Source organism: Chiloscyllium plagiosum, chromosome 28 (assembly GCF_004010195.1).
Source record: "Chiloscyllium plagiosum isolate BGI_BamShark_2017 chromosome 28, ASM401019v2, whole genome shotgun sequence".
Lineage (NCBI taxonomy): Eukaryota > Metazoa > Chordata > Chondrichthyes > Orectolobiformes > Hemiscylliidae > Chiloscyllium > Chiloscyllium plagiosum.
This window is the reverse complement of record NC_057737.1, coordinates 12296341-12307365: the sequence shown is the minus strand read 5'-3', so window position 1 is coordinate 12307365 and position 11025 is coordinate 12296341. Positions and strand designations below refer to the sequence as shown.

General features: G+C 42.6%; 1 protein-coding gene across 4 annotated transcripts in view; it reads left to right on the top strand.

Moving 5' to 3' along the window:
- The window catches only part of cluha (clustered mitochondria (cluA/CLU1) homolog a), a 93504-nt gene that overhangs the window by 54891 nt on the left and 27588 nt on the right, over positions 1-11025 (top strand). For 3 of the 4 annotated variants that reach the window (XM_043718310.1, XM_043718311.1, XM_043718308.1), the window contains exons 11-16: positions 2601-2824; positions 3224-3328; positions 4619-4719; positions 6535-6687; positions 6886-6948; positions 8286-8530. In XM_043718310.1, coding sequence (XP_043574245.1) covers positions 2601-2824; positions 3224-3328; positions 4619-4719; positions 6535-6687; positions 6886-6948; positions 8286-8530 — 891 coding nt within the window. The remainder of the gene's footprint in view (positions 1-2600; positions 2825-3223; positions 3329-4618; positions 4720-6534; positions 6688-6885; positions 6949-8285; positions 8531-11025) is intronic. The other variant, XM_043718309.1, reaches the window with a different exon arrangement.

The window sequence follows — 11025 nt, the reverse complement described above, 5'->3', positions numbered from 1 at the left end:
AGACTTCTTTGCAGGTAAAAACTGCAAATCAATTTTATGTTGAGTTGCTGAAACTCTGTTGTATTGCAGAAACCTGCAAAGTGAAACACAGACAATGACCCAGAGCTTGAGAAGAGTTGTGGTTTCTAACACCTTTTTAATTAATCTTTTTATTTATGTATAATGCAAAGGCACATGTCAAATCTCGCTATCAAAGAGCACCAAGCTTTTTTGTAAAAGGGAAGTGATTTTGTGGTTAGCTGTTACTGCTTTTAAGTCTGGACTTCTTCATTGAGAAGTTGGGTTGGGCATGAATTCTGCAATGTGTGTAACAATTGCCATACCTGAGCTGAGTGTGCCCAGTGCTGTTGGCTGGGAGAGAGCTGACATCCAGCACCAGCGTAAGTTGCGAGATGTTTTTCGAGAATTATTACCACTGCAGGACAAACCAGACAAGTTAATGCCATGTCACTATTGTCACTAATCGCCTCCAGAAGTTCAATGGCTGTGTTTTTCAGAGTTAATCATGGCATTATTACACTGTCCAGAAAAATCCTGCTCCTGGTGTGGAGCAGCGGAATTTATACAGTGTGAACTTGTATTACAGTTTTATATACCACCTGTGTATAATCCGCACATTGTCCCACAGGATATGGGCATCATTGGAGAGGACACCATTTGTCACCCATCCCCGTTGCCCTTAGGTGGTGGTTATGGAAGGGCTAATGTTGGCAGGTGCATTAGGCTGCAGTCAGTCTGATGCTGTCACACAGTCTCAGATGGAGAATAAAGGAGTCTAGCTCTACGTCCCGATGGGGTCAGACATGTCAGCTCTGGCTTCTGACTAGTCAGACCTTATCAAGAATAACAATGTAAAATGTGCCTATTTCCATCATGTACGAAACTACAAAGATAAGTGCGTCTTGTTAAGATTCACAGTGTTTTATTGTCAACCACTTCTAACTGAATACATCCTTGGACACAGTATAGACATGATGATGTGGGTGCTTGTGGTGCTGTAGTAATGTCCCTTCCTCTGGATCAGGAGACCTGGATTGAAGTCCCCCCTGCTCCAGGTGCAATAACATCTCTGAACAGAATGAGCAAAATTTCTAAATAAGGACTTGTAGTGCAGCGGTAGATTCCTTACCTTTGTGTCAGGGGACCCAGGTTCAAGTTCCACCTGACCTGGAAGCTTCATAACATGTCCAAACAGGTTAATTTAAGATAAGGGAGACACGGTGGCTCAGTGGTTAGCACTGCTGCCTCACAGTACCATGGACCCGGGGTTCAATTCCAGCCTCAGGCAACTGTCTGTGTGGCATTTGTACATTCTCTCCATGTCTATGTGCGTTTCCTCCGGGTGCTCTAGTTTTCTCCCACGATCTAAAGGTGAAGGTGAAGGTGAATTGGCCATACTAAATTGCCCATAGTGTTAGGCACATTAGTCAGGGGTAAATATAGGGTAGGGGAATGGGTCTGGGTGGGTTACTCTTCGGAGGATCAGTGTGGGCTTGTTGGGCTGAAGGGCCTGTTTCCATACTGTGGGGAATCTAAAAACTTGGAACGTATGATCTTATTTAACAGCAGAAAGGATAATTTTGATAAGCTTCCATTGAGGGCTCCCATCAAGGGCTCTCTAAACTGTTATTGTCAATCTAAAAGAACAGAAGACGATTGATGGCGGCAGTCTACCCCAGCTCCACATTGCCAAGTTGATTCAACAAAGTTGAGCCACTTTCTTTTAAAAGCTGATGACTGTGGAAGGTGGATACACCCATAGCTGCCTCAGGAGGTTTTCTGGGTTTTAACACAATAAAGGAGACGTGATGATATCATTCCAAGTCAGGAAGCTTCTGTGGCTTGGGGATAAACTTGCCACTCTTATATTCCAGATGGAATATTATAAATAACATGTCTTGTTTAATTTTGCTGTGTCAACTGTCACAGTATAGTTGGGGGTTCTAGACACCCAGCTAGATTTGGAATCCGTTTAGAGTCAGCACAGAAACAGACCATTCAATCCAACTTGTCCAAATTAATCGAGTCCCTTTTGCCAACATTTGGCTGATATCCTTCCAATCCCTTCCTGTTTATATACCCATCCAGATACCTTTTAAATGTTGTCATTGTACCAGCCCCCATCACTTACTCTGGCAGCTCATGCACACCTTCTGCGTGAAAATGTTGCTCCTTTAGATCCTTTTTAAATCTTCTCCCTCTCACCTTTAACCTGTGCCCTCCAGTTTTGGATTCCCCTACCCTCAGGAAAAGACCTTGGCTATTCACCCTGTCCATTCCCCCTCATGATTTTATAAACCTCTATAAAGTCACCCCTTGACCTTCGCTTCATAGAAAACAGCCCCAGTGTATTCCGCCTCTCCCTATAGCTCACACCCTCCAACCCTGGCAACATCCTTGTAAATGTTTGTCTCTCCCTACAGGTCATTATAAATTAACATATTAAATGGCAATCATCAATAGACTGTTTGCTTGTATTTCCATGGGTACAGGATAAGTACCTATTAAAAGTTTTCAGTGATAGCTTTGCACTTAAGCATTGACATTGATTAATGAAGCCTTTTCTTTCTGTAACCCCCTTTTTCCCCCCTTTCTCTCAGGCATCTTGTTTTCATGAAGCTGGCTGCTTTGCAGCTGATGCAACAGAAGCCCAACAAGCAGGAGAAGGGATGTGCTGCTGTGACCGAGAATGGTAGTTCTTCTCCAACTGGTGCTGTGGAAAGCAAGAAAACTGCGTCTGAAGATGGTAAGGCTGAGGAAAACCTTTCTGGATTAGATCAAGCTAGAGATCTTGCAGAGTCCATTGCATCAGAAGACAAAACAGGTACTTTGTTGGAAGCTGTCCTGCTGATCTCTCGATGGTTGTGGTGGTGATTCCTTAATCAGGATGGCATTGATTGTTTTCAACACTAATTCCATGGATGAAATGCATGAAGTTGATTACTGAACTGTTGCCGCCTCTGTAATCCAAGCTGCATTCTGTCTAAAGAATATGCTCGCGGGCTTTTCTAACAAAAAGGTCGAGTATTGACCCTCTGGGCAATGTAATTAACACCAATTTCGATTTTCTGTTCCTATCTGTTCAGTTAATGCAATTTTCTGAGATGCATGTTCGATTTTCAAAGTGTTCAGCTCATTGCATTTCAGTGGATCTGATACTGCATTTTTTTTGTAAGTGTGCATTGCTTTTTAGGAATCTTTGTTTTGTCTTCAATACTTACAGTTGACCCAAAGAGTAAGGAGGTTATTCTGAATGCCTGCAAAGCGGTCGGTTCTGTCAGCAATACATCTTTCAATATTCGTTTCAACCCAGATATATTTTCACCAGGTACGGAGGAGTTCTAGAGTGTGTCGTGCAATGTATCTTTGTGCTACTATAGATGTCAGACCTGTGACTCTACAAAAGAAATCATATTGCTGCAATGGTTTTTAAACAAGTGACAGGATTTTTGTTTTCATTTGCTGCATTGATAACTTGTACAATTCAGTTGTCGAGGACATTTTTATTTGAGTTGTAAATGTTGGAAAATATTCATTAAGATGTTATTGTTCTAGAAGCATCATAAATAGAAAATATTGTACTATGATTGATGGAACCTTTTTGATTTAGAAAATGGAAGAAGCAAAATATTTGACAATAGCAGCTGATGAGCCAGTCTTTCTAGCACAAGGAATCTGGTTATAGTCAAAATTGTGGACATAAGGATATCATGAATCTATTTCTAGGACTGGAAAGCGTGCACTGCGTGTGTCGACTGGTGTGTTGCATGTGGGCCCATGTTGTAGTAATTCACAGTGCAATGAGCCTTCCAGTGTGGGTCAATGTGACAAATGTAAATATTACTTAATTTTTACATTATTCCTCCAGTAGATCATCTTTGTTTTTCAAAAACCTTGTTATTATTGACTGTTATCTTCTACTATGTACTGTAGGTCTCAGCTTTAGATGTTTGGAAGCTATCTAACTGATTCCCATTATAAAGCATGTTCATCATTTGCGAGGCTTTCCAGAAACGTAACCATCGCGAATGATCAGACTTTATGATGAGGTTTTCCGAGCAAGATATAGTGATAGTTTAGTGTAGTTTTAATAGTTTGAATTTTCTCTGCAAGGAATGAAATGGGAACAGAGAACAAAATGTTGAGAATCTTGTCTTTTACTTTCAAAAATGTGCTTTATTGATGTAAAGAACAAAGGCCACATTGTTGTGACAACATTTGGTGCCTGAGGAAGTGTTCTGAATGTTTGCGTGTTGAGTACATTGAATGGCTTTATTTTGATTTGTCTGCTTTGACTAGTTCAGAGCTCCTGCACTCATTTAAAAAGTCCTGAGTTGTTACATTTTAAAGAAAACTTTAGTTGTTTTCATTTTTTAAAATTGTAAAACCCTGTTGACTCTGGAGTTATGGAATATGGACAAAACCCAAGTCTGGCTTTTGAAGGGATGTAATTGTTCACCTTTGGATTTTTATTTGGTGTTCACATGTTTTTCATGGGCTGTGTAATGTAAAGCGTGCTGTAGAAGTCTAGGTCGTTATGTCTTTTGTTGCTGACTCCACGTTTGCTTTACAATAAAACCGCAGACAACACCTAGTTCTGACCTTTGGTTTGTTGCAGGAGTCCGTTTCCATGATCCTAACTGTGAAGAACTCCAAAAACAGAAGCAGTTGTTGAAAGATGCAGCTGCCTTTCTTGTTTCCTGCCAGATTCCTTCACTGGTAAGAATGGAATACCGTTGTCTTCTCACTTACTGCTGACTGCACATCTAACCCAACTGCAAAATTATTACTTCTGCTCTTCTTCAGTCTTTTACGGTTCGGCCAATTCCATTGGCTTGTGGTTGTTCCTGGAGAAATCCAACTCTAGGTTTGGGGAGTCCACAACTTGAGGTCATAGGTTTAAGGTGAGAGGGGAGAGATTTCAAAGGGCCTGAGAGGCAACATTTTCACACAGAAGGTAGTGCGTGTATGGAATGAGCTGCCAGAGGAAGTGGTAGAGGCTGGGACAGTTACAACATTTAACACACTTTTGGACAGGTACATGGATAGGAAAGGTTTAGAGGGATATGGGCCACGTGCAGGCAAACGGAAATGGTTCAGTTTATGAAACCTGGTCAGCATGGACGAGTTGGGCCAAAGAGTCTCTCTCCGTGCTAAAGCACTCTATAACTCTTCTGCTCTAATGTCAATGTATTTCCAAGTTCTTATGGCAGGGAAACAGTTAACAGGCCCATTTCTCCCATCCTGCAGTGTTGAAGATTCCTAATACGACTTATGTCGATAGTATAGATAATGGGGAGGTAATGTAACAGATGGTGGAATTTAGATTCCATTAAAACCAGGAATTAAGAGTCTACTGATAGCCATGAAACAATTGTCAATTCTTGGAAAAGAACTATGGGGCGGTACGGTGGCTCAATGGTTAACATGGCTGCCTCAGCGCCAGGGACCCAGGTTTGATTTCAACCTTGCGCGACTGTCTGTGTGGAGTTTGCACGTTCTCCCCGTGTCTGCGTGGTTTCCTCTAGGTGCTCCAGTTTCCTCCCACAGTCCAAAGATGTGCAGGTTAGGTGAATTGGCCATGCTAAATTGCCCATAGTATCCAGGGATGTGTAGGCTAGGTGGGTTAGTTAGGGGTAAATATCAAGTAATAGAGTAGGGGAATGGGTCTGAGTGAGTTACTGTTTTAGAGGGTCAGTGTGGATTTGATGGACCAAATGACCTATTTCCACACTGTAGAGATTCTATGATTCTACGAACCCATCTGGTTCACGAATGTCTTTTGAAGGAGGGAAAAACTGCCATTCCTTACCTGGTCTGACATAACATGACTCCAGACCCACAGCAATGTGGTTAACTCTAAATTGTCCTCTGGGCAATTGGCAGTGGGCAGTAAATGCTGGCTTTGCCAGCAATGCCATGAATGACTTTTTAAAAAGTGTGGGTGTGAGCACCTGTGCTGGTGTATGTGTTCCCATTTTCCTCGTCCTCATCGGCGTCTTCCCCCAAAGCTATGTTACCTGACTATGGAGCCACAAGAGAACCTACTGCCCAATGCCATTCTCATTCTGGCTGCAAGAGAAACATGTCATGGAGCTTGAGCTAATGTCTCGTTAAGGGAAGGGATTGGAGAAAGGGATGACAGAATACTTGTACATCAACTAATTCATTTTCTTATTGAAATAACCAAACATTGGACTTCAAAATGATCTAGACTTGGATAGTCACCTCCTTTAGAATGTATCCAGTCTTTTAAGTTGTACTGGTTAGTCAAGTTAGACGGATGCCATTGTTTTGGGCACACCATTCACGCCTCCTGTGTTACCTTAGGCCAGTTAAATGACTAGACTTATTTTTTAAACCTTTTGTGAGAGGTGATTGAATGTTAAGAATATCAGTTTAGTTACAATTGTCTCAGTTCCCTGTGGCTTTTGAAGCATCTGTTCATTTCAGCTTTTGGATTCTCCAGCTTTACTCAAGCATTCTGTCTTGAGTAAACTGCATCTGAAAGAATGTATGTTGTCTTTGTTGCAGATAAAAGACTGTGCTGATCACACAGTGCTTCCAATGGATGGTGCCACATTGGCAGAAGCTATGCATCAGCGTGGCATCAACATCCGTTACCTGGCTAAGATAGTCGAATTTGTTTCAAAGAGTCCTGCTAGACAGTCGTTGGATCACATTTGGGTATGTATTTTTGTTACTAGTTAACACAAAGACATACTCTTGATTTCATCTTTCAAACAACTTACATAAACTTTTCATTTAATTCAGAACAGTTATTTAACTACTGTGCATTCAGATTAATTTTATCTTATGTGTAATAATTCAAAGTTGGTGTGTAGTACCAATTTTTAATTAAATGCTTCTTTTTAACCATTACAGAAACTTGGAGTTACTGAATTAATTACCCGTTCTGCTAAACATATCTTCAAAATATATCTTCAGGTAAGAAGTAGTTCATAAATTTCCTCCTGGAGGAAGTATAGATCTAAATGTGAGCTTCAGACTGGGCGGGAGCTGGGATGCAGATCAGTCGTGCTTTCATAAGGGATGGAACAGGATCAAGGGCTAAATAGCCGACTGCCCTATTTCAGCATGCCTCACAGTAAGAGTGTAATATAGGCAGCATCTGCAGTTGATCCTGTACAATCTGAAAATAGGACCAAAGACTAAGAAATGTGTATATGATGCATGGGAAGAGAGCATTAGGTAGAATGGGCTTAATGCCCTCTTATTTATTAATTTTTAGAATTGTTTGTATGGATGTGAATGCCTTATTTAATAGCAAGTACCTTAAACACTTCCATTGCACCATTTATCTTCTCTTTCTTCCTCCTTTACTCCCTCCCTAAATTGCTGACCAATCCATACAGCCAAGGAAAAGAGCTTCCTTCATACATTTTTATTCAACTCCCTTTGTATTTTGTTCTTCTGCACATCTTTCAATGTCAGCTAGTCTCAGTATTGGTGACCACAAGACCATCATTGATTGTCATAGAAAACCATCTGGTTCACTAATGCCCTTTTGTAGGGAAGGAAATCTGCCGAGTTTACCTGGTCTGACCTACATGTGACTCCAGACCCACAGCATTGTGGCTGACACTAAATTGCCCTCTGGCCTTGGAAGCCACTCAGTTGTATCAAAAACCATTTTGATGGACTGCAGTGGTTTAAGAAGGTTGTGAGAAGTATTTAGGATGGGCAATAAATGCTGATGTTTCAGGGACACTGTTATAATGTGAATTAATTAATCAATATATAAGCTTCAAGATTCTTCTTTTAGTGTTGTCAATATCCCAGGGAGCAATATACATTTCTTACCTGGCCACTGATCAGCCCTGTTTAACAATGTGCACACCTCTCAGGCTACTGATTCCTGGTACACAGATTAAAACCTGATTGCACGCATATACCTTTGCTTGGATGGCTACCTTTTTGTCGCTGCAGTGCTGTGATATTTTGGCAATGTTTTAATGTCTTTGCAGATTAACCCCTGGTTCTCCTAAACTAGCTTCAATCAGCTAGGAGAGTCAGGGAAGAAATTTCCAGACTATCTTTATCCTGGCTGTTTTTATCCTCTCTGTTTAGTTACCTTTGATTATAACGTCATAGGAGTGAGTTGGGGTGGAAGGAGACATTAAAAACGGTGTCTGGTTATCATTGCACAGCATTGTTGTCTGGGACGGGCTTGATTGACCTTTCCCTGCCCATCAGCTTCATGTTGGAAGACCCTGCAAAAATACTGTTTTTGCCTTTTGTTTTTGCCTTCCTGCCTGCTTTAGGGAGTGGAGCTCTCTGGCCTGTCTGTCGCCATAAGCCATTTCCTCAACTGCTTCCTCAGTTCCTTTCCAAACCCCATTGCTCACCTCCCTACGGATGAGCTCGTCTCAAAGAAAAAGAGGAACAAGAGGAAACCGCGGCACCTGGGCAATGCTGACAACACCACCTGGGCCAGCACGACCCCTCAGGAACTCTGGAAGAACATCAGCAATGAGACGAAGAGCTACTTTGGCTTCAGTATAGACTGGTACGGGTAACTGAACTGCAATGCATCGTTGGAGTGCCGTGCTGGTCTCCCTTGTCTAGATTGTGGCGCTGGAAAAGCGCAACCAGTCAGGTGGCAGCTGAGAAGCAGGAGCCCTGATGAAGGATGAGGGTAGAGCAGTGGATGTAGTATACATGGATTTTAGTAAGGCATTTGATAAGGTTCCCCATGGTAGGCTTATGCGGAAAGTCAGGAGGCATGGGATAGAGGGAAACTTGGCCAATTGGATAGAAAACTGGCTAACCGGTCGAAGTCAGAGAGTGGTGGTAGATGGTAAATACTCAGCCTGGAGCCCAGTTACAAGTGGAGTTCCGCAGCAATCAGTTCTAGGTCCTCTGCTGTTTGTAATTTTTATGAATGACTTGGATGAGGGAGTCGAAGGGTGGATCAGTAAATTTGCAGATGATACGAAGATTGGTGGAGTTGTGGATAGTGAGGAGGGCTGCTGCAAAGGGACTTAGATATGATGCAGAGCTGGGCTGAGGAGTGGCAGATGGAGTTCAACCCTGCCAAGTGTGAGGTTGTCCATTTTGGAAGAACAAATAAGAATGCGGAATACAGGATTAATGGTAGGGTTCTTAGTCAGGTGGAGGAACAGAGGGATCTTGGGGTCTATGTTCATAGATCTTTGAAAGTTGCCACTCAGGTGGATAGAGCTTGTAAGAAGGCCTATGATGTATTAGCGTTCAGTGGCAGAGGGATTGAATTCAAGAGTCGTGAAGTGATGTTACAGCTGTACAGGACCTTGGTAAGGCCACATTTGGAGTACTGTGTGCAGTTCGGGTCGCCTCACTTTAGGAAAGATGTGGAAGCTTCGGAGAGGGTGCAGAGAATATTTACCAGGATGTTGCCTGGAATGGAGAAAAGGTCGTACGAGGATAGGTTGAGTGGTAGAGTCAGAATCTTTGGTGACCTTTAAGCGGCAATTGGATAGGTACATGGATGGGTGCTTAAGCTAGGACATATGTTCGGCACAACATCGTGGGCCGAAGGGCCTGTTCTGTGCTGTATTGTTCTATGTTTTATGTTCTAAGGGCTCATGCCCGAAACATCGATTCTCCTCCTTGGATGCTGCCTGACCTGCTGTGCTTTTACAGCATCGCACTCTCTACTCTGATCTCCTCCAGCAGCTGCAGTCCTCACTTTCTCCCTTGTCTAGATGCCATCCTTCGAGCAGAGTAGGCTGGGGTGGGGGGACCTGATCGAGGTGTGCAAAGCTAGATAAGGTAGTTTAGTAAAGGGGCACAGCCTTAATGTCAGGATCAAGAGGTTTGAGAGGATTTGAGGAAGACATTTTTCACCTAGAGAGTGGGGATTACTTGGAATTTACTGTCTAAAAGAGTAGTAGAGGCAGAAACCCTCAAGACATCAAAGAACTATTTCGATGAGCGCTTGAAATGCTATAACATGGCTGGAAAATGGGATCAGAATAGATAGATGCTCGATGATCGGTGCTGACATGATGGGCCTAAGGTCCTTTTCCAGTAAAACCTCTGACTCAACTCTAATCCCAAGGAAAGAAATTGAGGGTTTGGTTAAGAAAAAGAAGGAAGCATATGTAAGGTATAGACAGGATAGATCAAGTGAATCTGTAGAAGAGTATAAAGGAAGTAGGAATATACTTAAGTTGGAAATCGGGAGGGCAAAAGGGAGATATGAGATAGCCTTGGCAAGTAGAATTAAGGAGAATCCAAAGAGTTTTTACAAATACATTAAGGACAAATGGGTAACTAGGGAGAGAATACGCTCTCACCAAGATCAGCAAGGTGGCATTTGTGTGGAGCCGCAGAAAATGGGGGAGATACTAAATGAGTATATTGCATCAGTATTTACTGTGGAAAGGATATGGAAGATATAGACTGTAGGGAAATAGATGGTGACATCTTGCAAAATGTCCATATTATAGAGGAGGAAGTGCTGGATGTCTTGAAACGGGTAAAGGTGGATAAATCCCCAGGACCTGTGGGAAGCTGGAGAAGTGATTGCTGGGCCTCTTGCTGAGATATTTGTATCATTGATAGTCTCAGGTGAGGTGCTGGAAGACTGGAGATTGGCTAACGTGGTGCCACTGTTTAAGAAGGGTGGTAAGGACAAGCCAGGGAACTATAGCCCAGTGAGCCTGATGTCGGTGGTGGGCAAGTTGTTGGAAGGAATCCTGAGGGACAGGATGTATATGTATTTGGAAAGGCAAGGACTGAATAGGGATAGTCAACATGGTTTTGTGCATGGGAAATCATGTCTGTCAAACTTGATTGAGTTTTTTGAGGAAGTAACAAAGAGGATTGATGAGGGCAGAGCGGTAGATGTGATCTGGGTGGACTTCAGTAAGGCGTTTGACGAGGTTCCCCATGGGAGACTGATTAGCAAGGTTAGATCTCACGGAATACAGGGAGAACTCGCCATTTGGATACAGAACTGGCTCAAAGGTAGAAGACAGAGGGTGATGGTGGAGGATTGTTTTTCAGACTGGAGGCCTG